The sequence below is a fragment of the Larus michahellis genome, chromosome Z (genome assembly GCF_964199755.1).
Source record: "Larus michahellis chromosome Z, bLarMic1.1, whole genome shotgun sequence".
Lineage (NCBI taxonomy): Eukaryota > Metazoa > Chordata > Aves > Charadriiformes > Laridae > Larus > Larus michahellis.
Genome location: NC_133930.1, coordinates 16772332 through 16795845, shown reverse-complemented (window position 1 = coordinate 16795845; position 23514 = coordinate 16772332). Strand labels below are relative to the sequence as shown.

General features: G+C 43.8%; 2 protein-coding genes across 6 annotated transcripts in view; both read right to left on the bottom strand.

Annotated features, from left to right (window-relative positions):
* Positions 1 to 1904, bottom strand: part of NIM1K (NIM1 serine/threonine protein kinase) — a 34338-nt gene extending 32434 nt beyond the window's left edge. Inside the window, exon 1 of one of the 3 annotated variants that reach the window (XM_074570841.1) lies at positions 1676 to 1904. The gene's annotated coding sequence lies outside the window, so the exon portion shown is untranslated. The remainder of the gene's footprint in view (positions 1 to 1675) is intronic. The other 2 variants (XM_074570846.1, XM_074570845.1) reach the window with 2 other exon arrangements.
* A 2025-nt stretch (positions 1905 to 3929) lies between these two features.
* ZNF131 (zinc finger protein 131) lies at positions 3930 to 22576 on the bottom strand. Of its 3 annotated transcripts, XM_074570833.1 has the most exons (8): positions 22466 to 22576; positions 18227 to 18365; positions 16655 to 16756; positions 15697 to 15841; positions 12302 to 12665; positions 11977 to 12199; positions 9347 to 9477; positions 3930 to 6255 (listed from the first exon to the last, which is right to left on the bottom strand). In XM_074570833.1, exons 2-8 carry the CDS (start codon positions 18348 to 18350, stop codon positions 5593 to 5595), a joined length of 1752 nt encoding a protein of 583 aa, XP_074426934.1. In that variant the 5' UTR covers positions 18351 to 18365; positions 22466 to 22576; the 3' UTR covers positions 3930 to 5592. The 3 variants fall into 3 exon arrangements, with proteins under 3 accessions (XP_074426934.1, XP_074426933.1, XP_074426935.1); XM_074570832.1 differs by having other exon boundaries at positions 11977 to 12665; positions 22466 to 22573; XM_074570834.1 differs by lacking the exons at positions 15697 to 15841; positions 16655 to 16756; positions 18227 to 18365; positions 22466 to 22576 and having other exon boundaries at positions 12295 to 12357.
* Positions 22577 to 23514: the final 938 nt, after the last annotated feature.

Here is a 23514-nt window from a genome sequence, read left to right as displayed (position 1 = left end):
AAGGGCACATTGCTGGTTCATGGTCAACTTGTTGTCCACCAGGTCCTTGCCCACAGAGCTGCTCTCCAGCAGGTCAACCCCTAACCTGTACTGGCGCATGGGGTTATTCCTCCCTAGGTGCAGGACCCTACCCTTGCTCTTGTTGAACTTCATTAGGTTCCTCTCCACCCAACTCTCCAGCCTGTCCAGGTCTCGCTGAATGGCAGCACAGCCTTCTGGTGTGTCAGCCACTCCTCTGGTTTTGTGTCACCAGCAAACTTGTTGAGGGTACGCTCTGTCCTCTCATCCAGGTCGTTGAATATGTTTAACAAGACCAGACCCAGTACTGACCCCTGGGGAACACCACTAGTTACAGGCTTCCAACTGGACTCCGCGCTGCCCTCACAACCCTCTGAGCACTAAGCAACCAATTCTTTCCCAGTGCATTCAAATTGCGTTCAAAACGGAATCACTAGATCAGAATGTATTACAATACATTATTTTTATTTGCAGTAGTGCAGGCCCTGTGTTAGCTTACCAAATTATTTTGAGTATTTTCATATGACAAAGGTTAGGACCCCACAACGGGACAACATTTTTTTAAATACACCAGAAGCTGCAGTTTTTAAACCAACACTCAAAAGATCCCAAAGAAGTAACTCTAAGAATAGTAAAACTTGCATAGTCAGGTATCTTAGTTCCTAATTCCCAAACAGACCAACTGTCTCGAACTAACTAAAATCCTGAGGTCTTCACATCTATATGTGGGATAAAACAGTATTTAGAAAAGAAGTATCAGTTGAATTAAAGGCACTAGAAGATGGATGATGATATTTAAGTGGTCAGGAAAAATAAACTCAGCCGAATTATTCGCTCATTTACAGCCATGGGATTGCTCAGCTCCTAAAACAGCTTCAGATCCGAGAAAACATTTAAAAAGAAATTACCCAGTGCAAGAAAAAATACTATAGATGTAATTTAGGACCCTTTTTGATATTTAATTCAGGGTTTTACACACACATACACAAACACCCTTCTCTCCCTGAAAATGAGCCCTGGTTTTCAGTCTTCCTCCTGAGCCGTGTTGGGAACAACCTAAACATGCTGTGACACACGTGATGTCAACAAATTTATTTGGTGTGAATCAACTGAAATGTCAGTCCCGAAACTACCAATTTCTTGTGACACCCGCTGTGAGACGTTTGGCAGTAATGGTGCCAGTCGCTCTAAACCATATGAATAGATTACGCTATGTCAGGAATGATATCCCAACCCAGAAAACACTGAAGCATGCTCTGGCTCCTTCTGTGGAATTAATCATACACTTTTTATGTTAAACACAATATGGGACTTCACAGACTGAAAATATTTTGGCTTCAGGCTCCGATCAGCCCCAGGATAAGAAGGGGGCGTCGGACAGAACGCAGGTGTCTCTCAAATAATCTGCATTTACATGACACATAAAGACCACCCACACGGGCACCGCCTACGCCCCCAGCAGAGGGCCTCGCCAATTAACATACAAATTAAAAAAGCCACGGCGAAGTACCACTGACACTATTAGAGCCCCTCCAGCGGCAGGGGGAAGGCCGCCCCGCACCGGCGAGCTCTCCCCGCCACCCCCCGGTTAAAGCGCGGGCAGGCACCGGGCCTCAAGCGGAGCTCCCGGCAAAGGCCGCGCTGGAAGAGCAGGTACCTGACCGCCGCCTCCGCCGGGCCTCGCCGCCCCTGTCCGCCGCCCAGCCCCACACCGCGGGCCTCAGCGCTGCCACCCCTGCCCGCCGCCCGCCATTTGCTCCTGTCAGGCGGCCCGCTATTTGCCCGCCTCCCTCCCTTCCTCCCCTCCCGCGATGGGGACGGGCCTTCCTCCCCCGCGACCCTCGGGAGAGGTGGGGAGGGCCTGTGCGGCTCCCGGCCATCTGACTGAGGGGGCCGGTAGCCCCGGCTGAGGCGGCGGTATGGCGGCGGCCCCGGCTGAGGGGGCCGGTAGCCCCGGCTGAGGGGGGAGTATGGCGACGGCCCGGGCTGAGGGGCCGCCTTCGCCGCCGAACCTTGGACAGCTCCGCCGGCGGCGGCCCCGGCAGGCGGCCCCCCGGGCACGGTCCCCGCACCCCCCGGGCTCTCCTGTCCCAAGCTGGAGACCCGCACCCTGGGAGTGCACGGCCTGCACCACCCGTCGTTACTTCAGGTCTTTTGACGGTACAAATTATTTCCTCACAAGGCCGCCAGCCCTCATTGAAAGGAGGAGGAGGCACCAGCAGAGACAGCTATGTTCGAGTTAAAAACCCGCTGGGCAGAAATCACCCTGGCCCAGCCTGAGCGCAGGGCCATGGCGAGCATGCGAACGCGGTCACAGAGCTGGGAACAGCCGTGGCCGAAGCCGGGCTAGACGGGAGCTGGCGAGTGGGGACAGGCTGGACCTGCACAAGCTGCCAGTTGTTTGATTACAAATTATTTGTGTTCTCATTATCAACAGGTTGGTTTGGGTTTTAAATTATTTGCTAGCAGCAAACGCTACAGTTTAAGAACAGAGTTGCTGGAAACAGCAACACCAATAAAAAAATCTAACTGCACATTACACTTTCACGATACTCCCTGTAAAAGACATACTTTAACCCTTAAAATAAGCAACTGAATTAAACATCTATTGAAATGTTTTCTCAATTAAAATAGTAATGAGTTATGGAATTTGTGCAAAAGAGTACCATATTGCGCACCATTAGCTATTTAGAAGTTCTACTGAAGGCAGGCAAAACAAAGCAGACGCTGCAAGATCCTCCTCTAGTGACTATTTCACAAAGGGCTGACATCCAATTTCACCCTCATACACCTGCAGGTGACACATGTTTTGGCTCAGGAAGACTGTTTTTGGGGGGGGGGGGGGGGAAGCAGCTACTCCTTTCTTAGTTGCCTGAATAACTCAGTGGTTCTTGAGCTACTGAGCAGCTTCCTTTCCCCTCCCCGTTCTACTTTCAGAAAGTTTATGGCTTCCCATAAGTATTACATGTAAATCTAGAAGTCCATCCCTAACCTCCATCTCAGTGCTCAATTTTATTTTATACCCAGACACACCTCACGGTTTTTTTGTTCATTCCCACTTATCCATTTCTCACTGCCTAGACCCCACTGCTTTAGCTGATTAGTTTCATTTGTCTTAAGTTCAAGCATTCACCCCATTGCAAGCTACAGACCGGCACCTGCATAACGCAGGGCTCTGGGATCAGCAGTGTATATGTTTTTAGAGGGAAAAACACTTCCAATGGTGCACAGGTAATAAGGACTTCAGAGAGGTCTGTGTGTCTATACAGCTATTTGGGGCAGAAAGAGGATGGCAAGGTGGCTGCTCCAGAGAGCAGCCAGAGCTCCGAATTCCCTATCAATCTTCCCTCTTCCACTATCGGCTGTTGCAGTAAGGAGGCATGAGGGACTCCACCAGTGGGAGGAATTTGGGTTTTAGACATTTGGGAAGGAAATTACAGGGAAGAGGGAGTTGCCAAGGGGAAGGCTGGAGTTACTGTTGAGGAGAGCCTTTCATCCTGTCCCTCAGGGCGAGAGAGGGATTGCTCATGTTACCACCATGCTCCCACCCAGGCTCAGCAGGAGTCTGGATGGGGCAGCACTGGGCGCAACAACAGAGCATCATTTCTCTCCTACCAAATTAATGACCTGTTGCTGAAAAGGGGAGATCACACAGAACAAAGAAATAGTACAGCTATGCTCCAAACCACAGCTCTGCTACCAATTCCATGTAACATACATCGCACTTGAATTACCTAAAAGTTAGTTTCATCAGTTAGACACACAGCCAGATTGTTCCTTTAATTCCACGGACACAGACCTTGTGTCTACATGCACAAATACCTAAAAAAGTAGTTACACAGCTAAGCAAGCAGGCCTGTCTCCTTGGCGTTATCAAAAGATGAGCTTCTTACCAAAAGACGGGTAAAAATACAATAGCCAACTTTTACTTTCATGATTAACATTGGGCCACATTCTCATCACTCTGCACAGAAACTCATCATATATTACTTGCATCTCAGAAAACAGAAAACATCATAAAAAAGAATGCATGTTACATTAATCAAATTGTTTGAAATTTTAATTGAGATCCATGTTTGTTTTGCAACAGTTTCTTGAAGGCTACGATGAAACACAAGAATCATTTTGAACGAGACTAAATAAAAGCACAAATCCCAGGAAATAATTCTGCATTTGGAGAAGACTGAAGAGAAAAGGCTGGTTTTAACTAAGATCTACAGGATTACCAAGAGCATTAGGGAACATCTTTGCAAAAATTCCTCCCTGCAGTTAAGGCTTTGAAAAGAAAGCTTTTCAGAAGTGTGGAGAACCTCTAATCTCAAGGCAATAATTGAGAATTAGAAGTCCTTAGCATCCTTGAACATAGAGCTAGACAAATATCTTCTAAACAAATCTAACTTTACAGTAAAGAGCTATTAATCATATTAAAAATGAGATTGATTCTTACCACTGGGAGCTGGCACTGTAACTGCCGCTCACTCAGTTGTTCCTAATTTATTGGAGGAAACAAATAATGCAACATTTCATGGTGTTGGTATTGTTTTATTGTCTAATATTGATTAAATTATTTACAGTCCTACTTTTCAATCCACAGTTTACCACTCATACCTATGGCTTTATGTTTATCACATCTTTGCATCAAGTGTCAGAATTTTGTTTAAAAAAACAGGAACCTGATACCATATAGACACGTCTCCTATATATTTATGTTTAAACATATTAATTTTCAAAAATGACAATTTATAAAAGAAGAGTCTGCTGGTAGCTTTCTTCCAGCTCATGTTTACCACAGATTCTACCGAGCTTTTCCTTTTTAAAGTGTTCCTTTTAGAGTGTCCTGCTGCCTCCACATGGAATCTGTTTCCTCCCTCAGCCCCCTGCCTCTAAATTTAATGCAAAAAAAATAAAAAATCAGAAGCTGACAATTTTAAGCAAAAATATAAAGCGCTATAAGATTACCTACATTGCCTTTTACTGAACTAGGTTCTTGAACACTCTAGGAACTTTGTGGAAATTTAGCCAGTCAGTGTTGAAAAGGCACAGGATTTTTGTGCTCAGAGACCTCCAGCAACAATGTTTTTCCCCCAGCCTGAAAGTTAGGGACTGCTGTTAGGACACAGCGAACAGTCTGATCCGAAAATTCACAGGTACCCAATTGCCACTTACAACAGAACCCACCAGATTTTACTGGTTCTTCTGCCACAGACACTCTGCAATTCTACAACAAGAGTTTGCTTCTGTTGCAAGAGACAAAGAGGTGAAGTTACCCCTACATATACCCAGGGATGGTGTAACAAGGATACAAGCTATTCATTATTAAAATCCTCGCAAAGCTGTCCCCGTCTGTGGTAATTTCTGTTCCATGGTATTACATGAATGGGAAAGTTATTTTTTACATATGAGAGAAGTTTAGTTTTACATGAAGAAAGCTAATTTTGGTCCACTTGTCCAGCTTCCTAAGGACATATTGGAAAGCATATTGGAAAGGTGACCATTCACGGTTCAAAAACCAATGTAAAAGTTAACAAAAATAATTTGGTATTTCATTCCTAAACCTGCAGTGTCGTCATTTTCCTACTCATCCACCTTTTCATGCTGTGTGTCCACCAACTGTTGAGTTTTTAAGTCTTCAGCTTGTTCGTGATCTTCCTTATCTGCATCACCTACTTGATTAGGTTCCTTTTCCTCTGCTTCTCTTTGATCAACACTTTCATATTCTACTTGTTCAAGGTCTGTTCCATCTATAAGTTCTGCCTGAACTTCTTCCATCTGTATTTGATTTACATGCTCAACATGTAGCTGCTCCACATGAACTTCAGCACCTTGTTCAGTCTGAATATGTTCAACTTCCAAGTAACTAATTTGCACCTGTTCTTGCAGTTCATCTATCTGTGTGCCTTTCACTTGATTGTCCTGTATGAGATCCTGGTGCATCTGTTCCACAGTTACCTGTGCAGGATCCACTTGTACCTGAATTACTGGTAGGACATGAACTTGCTCCACTTGTTCTATTATAGTCATTGATGTTACTGGTTCAGCTTCCACAGCTTCCACTGGAAGAACCTCTTCTGCCACTATTCGTTCTGAAATATTGTGCATTTCTTTGAGATGCCTTCTCAGCTCACTGCCTTGCATAAACCACAAATCACATAGGGTACAGTGGTTGGGTTTGTCACCGGTGTGTATTACCAAGTGATCTTTGAATTGATCCCAGCTGTTAAACACACTGTTACAAACCTGAAACAAAAGATACAGCATGTTAAACAGTGCCAACAGAAATATGACAAAGTACAGTGACTATTTCAGATCATGGCTTCACAATTAGAGGTAAAAGCTGAGAAGTCAGCTTCAGATGAACAGAAAACCTGGCATTATTAATGCTTAAGAAACAGTGTGCTACTTTGAGTTGTGCATACACAGGATATCTACAAAATTTATAAGTCAGTACAGCATTTGAAAGTTTTCTTATTTTAACCTTATATGAAATTCACACACACTATGACACCCCAATAAATGTCTGGTGCTAGAGTTTTGGGTTGAAAGCCATTTATGTAATAATACTGTACAATGAAATTGTAATACAAACTGTCCTTTTACTGAAGTTCTAGATGCAGTACCACTAGCCAACTTTTCCTTATCAGCTTCCATTTGCTCATGGCATCGTGAGGTTTAACTGGCTAGACTGAACTCTCACATTTTGCCATTTCAAAAAAACACGTGAGTGATTTCAGCAGATAAAATCCTCTTAAAACGCCATCCCTTTAATTCTTTTCCAGCTAGAAGTACCGCCTCAATTGCGGACACCCTATTTTCACAAAGCACATGAGCACGATTCCTTCTCTTCAGCTGGCACAGAGGTAAGTAGCCTGAAAACAACACATAGAGACTGCATAAATGAGTGAGGTGCCAGGGTAGAAGAGAGAGAAGAGTGGGGAAGAGTCAGCCTTGGAGTAAAGAAACAGGCTCAGTAGTCTTTGTCCATGCAAGCATTCTTGTCTGCAGAAAGCAGCAAACACACATTTCAACACCCCTTCACTTCTTGCAAATAGTTTTGAAACAGAATGTCCCATCTCCTCATAATTTTCAGCAACAGCACAGAAGGATGATAAGAGTATCTGACAGGGATTAACTCAAGAACAGGTCTGTGTAGTGCAGCTGTCTCCAGAACTGTAGTGCAGTATCTCCATTTTGCTGCTGAAATCTGTTAAAATGGATAAATGGATTTGTGATGCTACTGCCACGCTTTCCACCCCCACCCCCCCGCCAAGGCTAACAGTGTAGAAAGAAGTTGTGCATATACTTCTTAAAATACTAACCTTATAGATCAGCACTCAAAATTACTTAGTCATACAGAGAATCATAGAATAGAATCATAGAATGATAGAATGTGTTGGGTCGGAAGGGACCTTTAAAGCTCATCTAGTCCAACCCCCCTGCAGTAAGCAGGGACATCTTCAACTAGATCAGGTTGCTCAGAGCTTCATCCAGCCTGGCCTTGAATGTCTCCAGGGATGGGGCCTCCACCACCTCTCTGGGCAACCTGTTCCAGTGTCTCACCACCCTCATTGTAAAGAACTTCTCCCTAATGTCTAATCTAAACCTGCCCTGCTCTAGTTTAAAGCCATTGCCCCTCGTACTATCGCTACATGCCCTTGCAAACAGCCCCTCCCCAGCTTTCCTGTAGGCCCCCTTCAGGTACTAGAAGGCCCCTATAAGGTCTCCCTGGAGCCTTCTCTTCTCCAGGCTGAACAACCCCAACTCTCTCAGTCTGTCCTCATAGGAGACGTGCTCCAGGCCTCTGGTCATCTTTGTGGCCCTCCTCTGGACATGCTCCAACAGGTCCATGCCCTTCTTAAGGACATACATAAAGGTAACAACTACTGGACAACCACTGGTAATGCCCAAACACATAATTATTGTTCTTGCCATGTGGAGCCTAATTCAGTACTCAAGGCATACACTGAAGAGCACAAAAGTGCTCATCAAAGAAGCATGATTTTGTTTTCTCCTCTTTGTTCAGTAAGTCAAGATTTATTTATTGAACACTATTCAAATTTAGTTCTAAAGAGAGAAAAATTACAGAAAAATTTATCCAAGAATCGCTGTAGCTTCCACGGGCTGAAGAAACACTAATCCACGTTCACAACATCTGTGAAAGGATGTGGTATCAATTTCGAAAGAAAGCTATGACACAAAGCGATTAGTTTGAAGGGTCACAAAGACAAAACATTATGTTCAATGAATCTATTAGGTACAACTTTGTGCTATACAGTAATTCTCACATTTGGAACAAACTTGTCTTTAAGACAAAGGTATGCTCCCAAGAATTAACTTCAGACTAGCATAACAACTAAATGATGCAACAGCATCAGTGAAACTTCCGATTAAATGATTTGATTAGCAACACAAAATTAATTATCTCCTGCAGTACTCAATGCTTTCTGAGAATAAGATCACCATCTCTTTTGGAACAAATAAAGCCGATATCCAGCGGTTTTCTTCACTACACAACCCAGCTTAACCTCAAATGACAGCCATTCTGTGAACTGAGTAAGGTGAGAGCCTTCAGGGAAAAAAAGGGGGAGAGTGAAAAAGAGGGGGAGAGAGAAAAAAGAGCAAGAGAAAGAAAGAGACAGAGCGTGCAGGAAAAAAGTGTGTTCTTATGAGACTGTCACAGCAGTTGGGCAGCAAAATGGCAAATAAAAACAGTACAGCCAACCTCAGCTCTTTCATTTTCTAGCTTTTCAGAATCAGCTTTTAAAAGCTAAGTAAGATTTATCTGAACAGCTTTTCAAATGTTAGTTATGTATAGTGACCAAATGCCATAGCTATCCATCTACAGCGCTTATATTTGCTTAGAAGACATTACAGATTGTCATTGTAAGTTGGAATGACTTTCTAGACAAATATATATTGGGTATCAAACAGAAGAATAATAAAATAGGAAATAAAACAGCACTTTGTATTGCGGACTTCAGTGAAGCATGTTCACAAGCGGGAAAGGCCTAGGTCAGTGCATCAAGAACCTTGAAAGGGAAGTAGAAAGATCAGTAAAATGCAGATAAAAACTTATCTACCCATAAGAATCTCTCTGATTATAAGTATTATGAGGCTCCATATCAGTAATTCCGTATTTTAAATGGCACTACCTAAATACAAGAATTTATCTGTATGTTGTGGTTGAATGTGATCCTTATATTTATTTTACTAAAAGTAGCTCTTAGAGACATAAGCCCCCTCTCGTTGCCTTTCCTGCTCAGTACTCCCACACTGCCTCAGCATAGGAAGGAGACGCCTAGCCTCAGACTGTGCTACTTCCATTACCCACCTGACACTCGTACAGCTTCTTTCTTCCCTTTTTAGCTCCAGCTCCAGACTGACAGGCCGTCAGGTGACATTTGAGCGTACTATTCCTAGCGAAACGTTCATGGCAGTTCGGACATTCAAATGGTTTTTCACCTGGTACGACAGATAAGGAGATTTGTAAGTGTATAAAACCAGCCAGTTTTCTGTGAGCTCTCTCTTCTTCCCCTGCCCCTCTTTTGTTCAGATTGATAAAGATGTGGACAATTGGGTTATTCTACAGAAGAAAGACATTGTATGTAAACTTTACTTAGTAAATAAAAGGGCAAAAACCTAATGTGGAGTCATAATTATCATTTAGAAAAAAAAAGTAACAATTCCCAGTGCCACTTAAGGTACACTTAGGTTGTTATGGAAATTAGATTACTATTCTGATGAAATATCTTAAGGAAATAGCAACTATTTATCTTTTTTTGTCTGATAATATTTACAATTAAAGAATCAACATTAGTGAACATATGAAGTGACAAATTAAAGAAGGAAGTACTTAAATAATACGAAGTTTTATTTTCAAGAACAATAACAGTTTATGTTTGAGAGCTGAAACTGAGCTCCAGAAAAAGAAGTTGGCATGGAATGACCATGAAATACCAATGCATCAGTATTAAAACAAACACACACAGACCTCATCCCCCCACTAAAATCCAGTGAAGAGAAAGCACAGCCGGATGTAAATGGGAAAATAAAGGAAGATAAAAATTCCTTTTAGTTTGGCTACTTCATTTCAAACCCGGTACCAAACACAGAAGCCAGTTAAGCACAACAGCAGGGGAGGCTGAAAACAGGTCATTTCCTCTTTTTCACCCCAAGTAGTATATTGTTATTACTGTCATCAAGTAGTAACAAAGAACAACTTGTATCTCTGTTTACTAATTCCATCATGCACAAACACAATGAAATTCAAGGAAATTAAAGTACAAAAAACTAGGAACAGTGCGTTTCTTCTGAAAGTTTGATAATTAATCTGTGGAGGTACTGACACCAACATCACTACTGAAACAAACATCTTAATGAACTCCAAAAGAGTCCAGACATTTCAGTGAATAACATAATCTATCCTAGCTAGTCTGAAAGCCTGCATTTTCAGGAATGCAGTGGTCATTGACTATTGAGATGGAAAGCAAATAAACCTGCATTTTCAGAGGTCAGGATATTCAGAAATTCCTAATTAGCTTTGCAAAAGAAATCCACAGGAGCCAATAATTCTCACTTATATACCTAAAGGCTACAGGAATATGTTAAATGGTGGGAACATTCCCCTAGTGGTTCCAAAATGCTGTGTTTTTGGAGACTGTTGTACAGGTAATGCAGAGGATGCTGAACTGCCATCAGTCTTGCAGGTGAAAAATCACGGACTTTGCCCAAGCAACCAATGGATACCACAGAGCAAAACCCACACCACCGACCTTCACCTGCCCTGTGATCTGGTCACATTTAAATAGTTACTTGGAGCAAGACACCAATCAGGGACAGATTCATTCTATTCTTACTCAGATTCTTCAGTAATCCCCAACATGTTCTACTGAAAGTGTCTGAAAGTGACAATTCAAAGATAACAGTGGCAATATCCAAAGACCAAAAGACATTGCCTGACTTCTTGCACAGTGCAAGTCAACGCTGTGAGCTGGGGTGCGCCAGCCACAGCAGTGATGGAAAACCCAGAGAGCGTGCCAGCTGTCTTCTCTCCTCTCCTCTGAGAAACACATTGGCAAGCTGGGGGCTAAACTCATCTGCTAAAAGTGACAACTTGCTTCTCCTCCCCGTGTGTCATCAACTATGAGTTTAGTCTCATCTAAGTGAGATTTTATGAAGAAGGAGGGTTTTGGCCTGATCTAATGATTATCTTTTTCTCCCTTTATGAGAATGGGTGAGATTTCACTTGCCAATTGTAACTCACAGGACAGAAATTCTGACCAGGATAGTCCAATATTGTGCAGGTCCTTTATAATCTGACAGTCACAGGAAGGAGATATAAATAAATATTTCTATTTATAATAAATATTATAAATATTTATTATATCATAATATATATCGTATTATTACATAATAATATAAATATTATAATAAATAAATAAATATTTTTAACCCAAAGAAATTCATAACAACTAACAGTGACTTTTATTTGCCTAATATGAAACAAATACCAAGGACTTCAACCATAACCATAAAACTACCATATCATTATGTAGATTGGGATTAGAAAGAAATAGTAAACCTAGTTATTTCTTTTTTCCCACGAATGCACCGAAGACAGGCATTTATCTAATTAACTTCTTGTGATCATTTATTCAAGATATGCAAATAGAGTCCATTTATTCACTCCTATGGAATATGTTATTTGCAATTCAAAGTACACTTCCTGTAAAACACATTTTAGATTTACCAAGAATGGCAAATACCTTGATTAATTTTTACTAGGAAGTTTGTATACAAATTACTGCAGTTAGAGGGCTTTAGTTGTAACTAGAAGCCAAGTATTTCTAGCACTCAGGACTTGTGTTCTCTTCAGCATATTCTCTATCTCCCCTAAACATGCAAAACCCCCAAAATGCTAGAGCCAAGGCCACAAGGACAGGACTATAACAGTGCTCTTACCTGTGTGCTTCCGAAGGTGTTCTTTAAAATGCCCAAAGTGGTCAAACTGCTTATCACAGTACTGGCATATATGTATTTTTTTGCCAGGTCTTTGCTTCTTGCTGGCACCACCTTCATCAAGGTGGTAACAGGTGAGGTGCTGTTTCAAAGCACTTTCTCGTAGGTACCTTTTATTGCATATGTCACACTTGTAACTCTCAGTAGAGTGTGTTTTCATGTGTTCCTTAAAATGGTAAAACAATTTAAACGAACGGTTACATTTCTCACAGTGGAATAAATTGTTCACGTGTGACAGCTGAAGTTCCACAATTTCAATACCTTCTACCTGTTTGCACGAGGGATCAGTTGCACTATCACCTTCTTCTTGGATCTGGCATTTTCTCTCTCCCTGGCGATACTTGCTAGTGATATCTGCCAAAAGAGCCAAAGCAGATTCATCCGATGTACCTGTTGTCTGGATGTACTTTATGGATTGCTCTGCAGAAGCTACTTCTTCAAGTGTTTCGATGGTGTCATCTTCGACTTCAATCGTCCCTTCTGCAATCTCAACCTCAATTTCAACAGGCTCCGATTCTGCAGATGGCAGTGTTTCTGTGATAACATTAGAGGTTTCAGCTATCTTCCTCTTTTTTGGTTTATTTTTTTCTTGTGTTTGATTTGAATCTAAGGGTGATGAATTTTCTTTGTTCCTGTAAAGCATTTGCATAAACATGGTTAAGATTCATAAGCACTGACATAACAATTCCTGCCTAATACTGAGCTTCTGCATCCAACATTCCGTAGCTGTTTCTCAAAGAAGCTGAATGACAAATGACCACATAATCTGTGTGCGTGTCAGAAGGTAATTTATCCTTAATCTATACTCATTACAGCTGTAAAATAGCACAGTTAAAGCTGCAGAGCATTTGACTTAAGACTACTAAAGTGTTTTAAACAGCTCTGCTTGAATGATACAAAGCACCTATTAAGAAGAAAGGCCAGTTAACCTAAAGACATAGGTTTATCTAAGAAACTTGTGAAATTCTGCACTTGGAAAGAAAACTTCTCTGAAGGAAGGAGTTCTTTGGCCTGCCTATTCAGAAATAAGATTCGAGTCCTTCCTACGCTATTCCTCCTGGAGTGTGTGCAATTGCTTATAGCGCTTACAGCTTGGTAGAAAACACCACAGCTGTGACTTCACACAATGATTATTATAACAACTTGTACTTCGGGAAAGCACACAGCTAACAGCTGAGGTAAAAATAAAAGTCACTGGGATGTGTAAAGAGCATTCTAGTTCCATTTTCTGGGCTTAAACACAACTCCCAGCTCTGTTCCTGTTCTCCCTGCATCATACACGCAAAACCCCCTTCCTCCAAGGTGTCGGGGATAGCGTGCCATCTCAAACACAAACAGAGCTGAGTGGGCCAATGCTTTCAAGTCACACCTTCAACATCATCCACAGCACTTATGTGCTTGGAGGTTTTACTACGGATTATCAATTTTGAGAATGAGTGGCTATCTTCCCCTCAAATCAGACTGACAGGAGTAAGCCCTGCTTTTACCTTCCTTTGCAGCCTGATGAATACTTTCACATAATCTACTCCCTATCACTTTCACATTTTCTAGTAATAGCAGAGATAAGGCTTCACCCAGCATCTGTACGTTGTTTCAGAGATACATTGCTAATGAACTAATGCGGGATACAGCCTATTAAATTGCACCTTACTCCATTCAGACACAGGAAGACAGAGCAGCTAACCTTAGTTTCATCTAGCCTGGATTTCTAATGTCTAGAAGGTGACAGTTTGCACATTACTGCAAGGAGCTCCAGGATCATGTGCTAGAAGAATAATTTGCTCAGCAAAGAGGAGACTACCATCCTTGACCACATTGTGTGAAACTTTAAATGGGGATACACACATACAACACAACTGCACTTTAAGGAATAACAGTTGTTTTCTTTCTAGTCCAGATTATGGGATATGCAAGCCTTTGATGCATTATACAAATAATTAGTTCTACAACCATCTCTGTTCAACTGAAGTTTCTGAAGTCTTTCAGTCAAAGGTCTGACTGAGGCACTGTATTGCAAGTCTGCCCCTCTCACTATGGAGGGGAAAACAGAGACTGACAGTGGTACTCAAGTTTGTTTTTCTAACAAAAAACCAAACAAACGAAACAAACTCCCACAAAAAAAATTTCAAAATATATGAACAATGGAAATAACTCTAAGAATAGACTGGCTTGCATGTGTTTTCATTAAGCAAAACACTTGTTTCCATGAAACACAAAAATTACAGTGTTTACTAGTGATGCATAACCAACAAACTGCATAACATTATACAACAGTGGGAAATAATTGCAGGCTGGGCAGTTTAGCTTGATGGATGGATCTGAATCCTGGTTCAACTGCTCTACCGGTGCACACTGACTCAAAGTGAAACTGATTAGAACACTCTTTTTCAGTTTCCAGTTTCTTTTAAATTGCTCAAGCAGACTGCTGAAGTCTGTTTTTTTTTCCTGAATAAAAAAAGAAAAAATAATCTTTTGGTGGTACCATGCTTAATCTGAATAATGTCAAAAAAGGGTGTTTGTAGGGCTGCAGGGTAGGACTAGAAATGCACAATCCTATATCTTTCCTATTAAAAAAAATATACATACTTATTCAGCTTTACTTTCAATCCACAGAATAAGCACAGAATAAGTAAATACCGAAATAAATGCTTATGTTGAAAACTAAATTTCCAGCATATCATATCACAGAGGGTTTTTTTAAACAAAATGTTAGCTGGCTATTAGAGGAACTTGGCGCCAATGCTGCTCTCCTTGACTAACGTGTCTATGGGGAGATAAAAAGGAAGCAACAGTCTTTCCTTAGTCTGAATGCAAAGACCTTTCAGTGGATCAAGAACAGAAAGCAAAAATAACTGTAATGCTTGGAGCATTTATTGCCCCTCCCTCTGCCTCATGCCAGCAGAACAGTGTAGCATGCAGAAGGAATGAGAAAGTGAGAGCACTTTGTGAAAGTGAAAGGGAAGGAAGGGGAAGAAAAACAGCATGATAGGACTGGCACCTGTTTTTCTCAGGCTGGAGTTTGGCGATGGAGCACAGTTCCTGGTACTGCATAAAAGGTGCCACAGCAACATTTGATAAAGTATTGGTCCCATGTAAAACTGATTATAACAGTTACATTCATTCAAGAAGTTCGAAAGGTTAATTTTATAGAATCATAGAATCGTTATGGTTGGAAGAGACCTTTAAGATCATCAAGTCCAACCACTAACCTCGCACTGTGTTTTGCAGCAAGACGTTTTAAGATTACTGCTTATTCTCCCAGGAAGCTGCATGAAATCAAAACACCAGCACAAGCTTGTTAACGTGGCCTGATTCCCTGAGGCACATCATCACTGTACACCCAGCTCTCAATACGGTGTGGGCAGTCAGATAGCACGGAGCCCTGGTATTAGTTCCCACAAAGTCACAGCCCTATGATGTCTGCAACGTTTACCAGCCATGTCACTCGTCATAAAGTTCCAGCCCAAAGAATGTGACATTCATTTTTCAGCCTCTGTAATTATGACCCATATCTTATAGTAGAAGAGTATATGGTCCCACACAAATTTAGGAGGTTGTAGGATAAGGAAGAGCACTGCAAAATACTGGCAGCTGACTCTTGCAAAAGGATTCTTGTAACTCCACGTTTCAGTGTTGGGAAGAAAAAGCAGCTTATGTGCTTACCTGATTTCAAGGGCTTTGATTGCTTCTAACATCTGTAGATATTCAGCTGCTTTCCAAACATCATTTGCTTCTTCCTCACCTTGGACCATTAGTTTTGCTGTATAGGTGAACTCAATTAGGTGACGAAATGCCATGTTACTTACACCTGTATACAGGCAAGAAAAACAACAGTTTCTTTTAGCAATTCCTCAGTCTCATCTATCTGATGAATACTGCACACTTGCTTGCTTACCATTTTGCTCACAGTACTATAGCTCCCAGTTTCATGAAGATGACACCCTTAAAAGGCTCATGTTGGAACAAAAAGTCTACTATAGAAACACATGAATCTGAAACTACAGAGTTATGCCACAGCAAAGATAAAAGAAAAGATAAGATAGACAAAATGCTGTTTGAATAATAAAAAGTGTAGATTTAAACACAAAAATACAATCTCTCTCAAGAGACCTCTGAGCAGCATGTTACTACCAGGAGCTGAAATACTGCTCCAGGAATTTGCTCCCTGCCTACCAGGCAAGTATTGCTCCATGTCCGCCCTGCTCTTGCATCCCAGCCAAGGCATCCTCCATTCGCCATCACTGGCAGCCTTTTCCTCTGACCAGAACGGCTGTTGTCAGGGAAAAGATTGTATGTCACACTGTTAGCTCTAGAAACATACAGCGTCTGCCTGACCTCCATTAGCCATGTACTGGGGCGAAAGGAAAGAAAAAAAAGAAAAAAAAAAGGAAAAAACAACCCATGTAACCTCACGCTTCTCCTCCCAAAAGATTTAATTCAAGGCTGAAGAAGAATTTTTTTCCCACTGGTGGTAGCTGCCTCAGAACAACTCAAGAGCTGAGATCTAGAAAGCTAATTGATATGACCAAGCATGTTATGTAAGGCCATACCAAGGATGCTACATTCATTTCCAGTTTGGGCACACAACTCTGAAGGTTTTTATTTACACAAATCATATTACCTTCAATCTCCACCAGGGGCTCCTGAGTGAAATCTTGGAAGAATTTATAGAAGAACTGGCTACAGGCAGCAAGAACAGCCTTATGAGCTTTGAAATGGTGACCTACAAAGTGAGAAAAAAATTTGGTTTAGGATAACAACTTCCTCACTCATAGCGCAGAACAAATGCAGATGCAGAAAAGAGACCACCCAGTCTACAAATCTATTCTGGCAGCATACAGTCAATTAATATGTCTTCTTGTAACACAGGATACTACTGCAGCTAGCCTGTCCCACCCATCTCAGGCAGACCCCTGCGGACATCACTGACCTTGCTGAAGCTCTGCAAGTCAATCAGCAACTCAATCACTTACTCCAGTGTTTCTCTTTTCAGATATTTAAGTTACGGGAAATTCCTATGCAAACTTTCTCCTATATGTCTTGGCATCAGCTCTCAGGTTTCATCCAGGTTCTCCTTGTTTTTTGTTGCTCTTACAGGCTGATGTAGTTTATCACCGCTTCTGCCAGCGTAAATACCGCTGCAGAACAGAGGTGGTTCTGCTCTGTTCTTCCTGTTTTCCAGAAAGAACTGTGTATTCCCCATCACCGTGTTGCCCTCTCCCTGGCGCACGCAAGAACATTCATAAGGCTCCACGGGACAGAGACAAGAGACGCAACATGGATTAGAACTACACAGCTGCATAGAAAAACAGCTTTGAGCTCAACGCATGGATTTGGTAATACCAGAGCGGGAACAAACATTCAGGATAAATTTTGTGCAAGTGCTGTCAGTCGAACTACAGTAATTTCTGAAGAGTAATTTTTTCTTTATTTGCTTACTTTCTTCTAATCCGGGCTCTGTAGGACTCTTCCTTCAAGTGAGTTCTTGCTATCCTTTTAAAGATCAGGTGGTATTCCTTTAGCTAAATCTGTGTCCTAGTGGACACTTCCTGTCTTCCCTGAAGTCCTCATCTGTTCTAAGACATGTTTGGGATAAGAAGCAACCTGAGGTGATCGATCAGATACCACCTTTTCTAAGGAGATAATAAGCACTTACGTCTCTGTCATCCTTTTAAACTAATATTAATGTCCTTAGAGCACATATAAAAAAAAAAGTGAGTGCTTCTACCCTAACAACATATTAAAATAGCAGCCAGATACCAGAGAAGTAAGTAAATCTTATTTCAAGGTGTTGGTTTGGCAGTTTTTGTTTGGGTTTTTTTTTTTTTAAACCCACAATATTTGTACAAGTTCTGTGCAGGCAAACAGTGAGCTCAAGTTAGGGAAAAGTATTTTAACAATGTTTTGGAAATCCTTAAACAACACGTTAAATATAGCACAGCAGTTTCAAAGTGGGTTTCTATCTGAAAATATTTAGCCCCTTTTTTGGAAAAGCAGAAGCAAAATCATTAATCACTGCTGAAGACCCTATTCACCCCGAGATTTTAAATGAAACTCTGCAAGCAACACTGGTACGGAACCAAAAATTTGTTAGCAGCCCAGTCTGACAACTGACCTGTGACAAACCCAACAGCTTCCCAGCACAGCTTTCAGAATTCTCTGTATACCAACTGGTTCTCAGGCCTGTACATACCATCGACAATCAGTGTGATATCCGTAAACTGATCCTGCTCACGTTGTTCATTCAGTCTATCCAAAATAACTTTATAGTGTTCAGGGAACTCCTGGATACATTCCATCGTTTCTTCAGCTTCCATGGCAAAAGGACTAATCTGCAAAAGATGTGGTATGAGAATAAGAATACTGTGCCTCTCAGTAAATACTATGCACAGTCAGCTTAGTATACAAACATGAACTAACTAGCACTTTTCAGGGACTACAAAACCAACTGAAACACTAACTGTCTTGGTAACAGGTTTACCTGATTTTAGCTGACAGGTAGGAAATGGCAGGGTTAAGTATATGGAATATTGCCTTTTTTATATACATGAAAAACCAGTCCAAGTGAGTAAGTGTACCTCTTTATTCTAGAGATTCAGCAGGGACGCACCTCCCTCAAAGCAAATACTGCAGGGATGTAACATCTCCACAGCCAACTATTCAACACCACCACAGCAGCACAATGTCAGAATCCTATATGGTTATTTCTCGCAATTCTACCAACCCACTTGGTGGAAGAACAGTTCTTAGAATGTTCGTACTTAAGCCACATTTTGCACCTGGTGAACACAAGATGTTTACTTCCTTTAAATAAAGATGTAACAAAGCAGCACTTTTCAGCTTCTGAGTACCTACGAGTTCCAGGGATTTAATGTGCTGTCACACTCAAGAGCAAAGAGCATCTTCTCTACCCAGCCTTCTTGCACTTCTCCCCCTGCAAGGTGAAATATTCATTGCCAGCCTTTTGAGAGAGACACGCATGCTCGCAATCTGATGGCCCTTCCTCCCTTACTTATACAACAAAGATAGTCAGGGGCAGGAGCTGCAGAGGTTCTCAAACCTGAAGAGGTTTAGCAGAACTCTGTGCCTGTGGACGAGATGCAGATGTCAGTCTGCTGCTTATGCAAAAGAACCTCTGGAGAGTGTCCAAGTGCTTCAATGAATGCATTTCACAAATTAATGCCAGGCAAAGTAACTTCAGATCTGTGCAGCAGCACTCATCCTCAACTCCCACATTCACATGGCTCACACTGAGACTGCCACAGAAAAAGCGAAGACATTTCAAAGTCACTTTAGCACAGAAACATTGTTTCTTTTCACAGTCTAACTCACTTTGAAGAACATGTGGTTTCTGAATGAGTCATAAAGGAATTTGAGACATACCCTTCCCTGTACTGTTGTTACACTTAGTATGGACAACAGGAGGAAAGTCAGGGGAGTGACTAGTATCAAACCAAACATGGAACATAGAGATGGACCTCTCTGGTGTGGCAAAGAAGCAGTTTTCTTCAGGGTGCCGAAGAAACTGGAGAGCAGTTGCTCCCTGACTTCTGGTGCAGATTCTTTTTGTGTGTGATTCGAACTGGGAAGTCCTGAGTACAACACTGTTCTTTATGTGTACTAACCACGTCTGAGCTGATGCCACCATGCTTGCTAACTCCCCTATGCGGCTGTGTAAATTCTACCTCACCTGTAACAAATACGGGTATATGGGGTTCGACAGAAGTAGAGAGGAGAATTACACAATTATGATAAAGGCAAAGCTATTTTCTTATGACTAACAGACATCAAGTAAAGGAAATTGTGGAGTTCCTGTTTTCACCACAAAATACACTTTCTTGCATCTGTCATGGATTCAGTTGGCATTGAGTTAAAATTTTTACTAATAGCTGGTATAGTTTTGGATGTGAGATGAGAAATACTTTTGGTAGTGCACTGGTGGTTTTTGGTTGTTGCTAAGTTAACAAGGCCTTTTCTGCCCCTCACAGCACCCCGACAGCAAGTAGGCTGGGAGTGCACAAGAAGTTGGGAGGGGACACAGACGGGACAGCTGACCCCAGCTGACCAGAGGGATATTCCATGCCATATGACGTCACGCTCAGTATATAACACTGGGGGAAGAAGAAGAAAGGGAAAGACATTCTGACTTATGGCGTTTGTCTTCCCAAGTGACCATTACGTGACGGAGCCCTGCTTTCCTAGAGATGGCTGAACACCTGCCTGCCAATGGGAAGTGGTGAATGAATTTCTTGTGTTGCTTTGCTTGTGTGCAACGGCTGTTTCTTTACTTATTAAACTGTCTTTATCTCAACTCATGAGTTCTCTTTCTCTCACTTTTACTCTTCTGATTCTCTCCTGTATCCCAAACTGGTGGAGTGAGCGAGCAGCTGCGTGGTCCTGGTTGCCAGGTGGGGTTAAACCACAACAGCATCTCAGAAAAACTGGCCCATTAAGAAGTCATTTTTCCAATAACATGAAAAAAGAAGAGCAGAAGCAACGACTTATGGAAGTCTAGCTCTACCTGCTACCACTGCTTTGCCCAGCAGACGCTGAAATACCTGTCAGGGTCTTGAAGGGGACAGAGGAGAACAGCCTGTCAGGGGAAGGTGAGGTGGATGGGAGCGGATGCTACTGTTGCCTTTGCTTCACCTCATCTGTAATGATGGATCTAAGACAGATGACCTACTGCTCCTGCCTTTCTTCTGTCATCTGGTATTCCATGTAAAGCCTCACATGGGAAGCTATCAGCCATTAACTTCACTGCTTAATTCTTCTTGCCAATTCCTGACACATCATAAAAGGACACATGACTTGCAGTTAAAAGCATAGTTCCTTAAAAGTTGAATAAAATTTTGACCTACAACTCTCATGATTTCCACCTACCCAAATGAAATTTACTTCCAAACTGGATACTTGTAGTGGTATATTACCAAAAACACCCTCAAAATAATAGAGTAACCTCCATGCTACCAAATCTAAGAAACTAAACAAACAAAAAAAAAGAAAAAAAAAGAAAACAAAGCACTTATGATAGCTAGTTTATTGTCGTGAATTAACACAGAACTAGTAAAAAGTATGACTTTCTTGCGTATCTAAATGCAGTTGCAGCATTCATAGAGTATTCTCGCTTTAAAAAACCCAGTGATATTGCAGAAAAAAGCCCAACAGAACAGCATATGTTCAGTAAGAGCATGACTACTCTGGAGGAAAAAGTGAAGGGTAACGGCTGAGAAAACCAAGAAGCCAAGGAAGGCAGCCAGAAGTGATCCGAGTCACCACTTACAAGTAGGCTCATAGATGAGTGATGGAAACTGGACTACTTCAGTTGTTTATGGTGATTTTCTTGGAAGTTGCAGTCAACTACTGATTCAACCTTATCAGCTGGTAGCAACGGATGCATCTCATATGACAGAATCGTATAGTCGCCTAGGTCGGAAAGGACCTTTAAGACCATCGAGCCAAAGACAGGTGTATGATTTGCAAATCTGTCTTTATACCTCTCCCTCAATGAAGCCATCTTATTATTACTGCCCTCCTGGACCACATCACGGACTCCTCGCACTGTAGGCACCAGGCATGTGTTTTCCTTGCACACATAGGAAGGCGGGCAGGCAGCGCGGTGTGAGGGCAATTCCCGGAGGAACAGCCCGAGCACTGGCCAAACCACCGCCACCTTGCTGTGGCCATCTCAGGAAAGGGGACTCTGACAGGGGTCTGGCGGGCAACACCAGTGGTTGCTCGCAGGTGACACTGACGTGAGAACTTCTTGTCCCCTTTACAGCCTGTTTTCCACCGAAAGCAGCAGCCGCGTGGCAATGACACCCGCCAACCCCGCGCTCCCCTCGGCCACAAGGCCTCGCTGCCGCCGCGGCGGAGGTGGCCCAGCAGCGGGCCGGGGCCGGGTCCGGGGCCGCCCCCCGGCCCCCCTCAGCCGGGCCGGGCCCCGCCGACCGCGCGCGCGCCTCCCCTGGGCTTCAGCCCTGGCGCCCCGGTGGCCAGACCCAGCCTCCCGCATCCCCAGCCGCGGCCCCATTGGCGGGCGCTAGTGGCAGTCAGAGCCGCTCCCACCAATCGCAAAGCGGCGGCAGAGCCCGCCCCACTCGGAGGAGCCAATCAGCGCCCGCCGAGTCCCGGGAGCGGGAGAAGGCGGAAGGCCTAGCCGGCGCAGACTGCCCGCCGGGCACGGCCGCTCCCAGACCGCTGCGGGCGACCGGCGGCGGCGGCGAGCGCCCGGCGGAGGCGCTGCCGAGGAGGGGACCCGGCCGGGCGCAGGCCCCGAACCGTGTGCTTGGCAGCGCCGCCGCCTCGTTAGTCCTTATTACGTCATCAAAGCGCGCATTAAATCGATCCCTTTTCAATTCCCGGCCGGGCCGCGGCCCGGCAGCGCGGCGCTCCGCGGAGCTGGGGGGAGGCGGTTCCGCCCGGTACTCACCGCGAGGAGCCGCTCGCCCCGCCGCGCCCGCTCCGCTGTGGCCGCTTCCTGCTCCCCAGCACGCTGGAAAGCGGGGCGGGCTCCGGCCAATCGCGACTCGCATTCCCGGCCTGCACCGCGCGGAGGAAGTGACGTCAGGGGTCACCTTTCACACGGCGGGGCTGTGGCGGAGCAGGCGCTCAGCGTCTCGGTGCATTTTGGGAGTTGTAGTCCCGGTGTGTGGCCGCACCAGCCGGGGCGAGCACGCCGCCCGCCCGCCCGCCTTCCCCCGGGACTGGCAACCCCCGTGCCGCCGCTGAGGGCCGGGGCAGGGCCGGGAGCCCTGGCAGCGGGCAGGAGGGCTGGCGGGGAGAGTGGCCGTGGCCGGCGCCCTCAGCTGTGGCGGCCGCTGGAGGGTCAGTGCTCGTGGCTGGGGCTGGAAGGGGGGGGCAAGATAAGATTAAGATAAGATTAAACACCGTTGTTTTTCCCAAAACGCGACTCGGCGTGTTCACCGGTTTCAGAAGTGAACCAACGAGTCGATAGGATGAGGAGTAGTGGCTTCACACTGGAAGAGGGGAGATTTAGATTAAATATCAGGAAGAAATTCTTCACTGTGAGGGTGGTGAGGCACTGGAACAGGCTGCCCAGGGAAGCTGTGGATGCTCCTTCCCTGGAGGTGTTCAAGGCCCGGCTGGATGGGGCTTTGAGCAGCCTGGTCTAGTGGGAGGTGTCGCAGCCCAGGGCAGGGGGGCTGGAACTAGATGGTCTTTAAGGTCCCTTCCAGCCCAAACCATTCTGTGATTCTAAATCTGTGTAAATGGCCGTTGTAACCCCGTGCCGGCAGCATTTGACTGCCTGCGCTGCCAGATCAGACCCAGCAAACGCAGGGGTACATGGTGATGGCCGTGAGAAACACGTATGTCTGCTCTTCTGGGTGTGCTTTGCAGTTACATTGCTGTATTTTGGGCGCCTGGCTATGCTCCATTATGCAGACTGACAGAATGTTCTGGAAGGCAGGCAGTGGCGGGGCCCGGAGCAGGAACATCCCCAGCACTCGCTGGCACAAC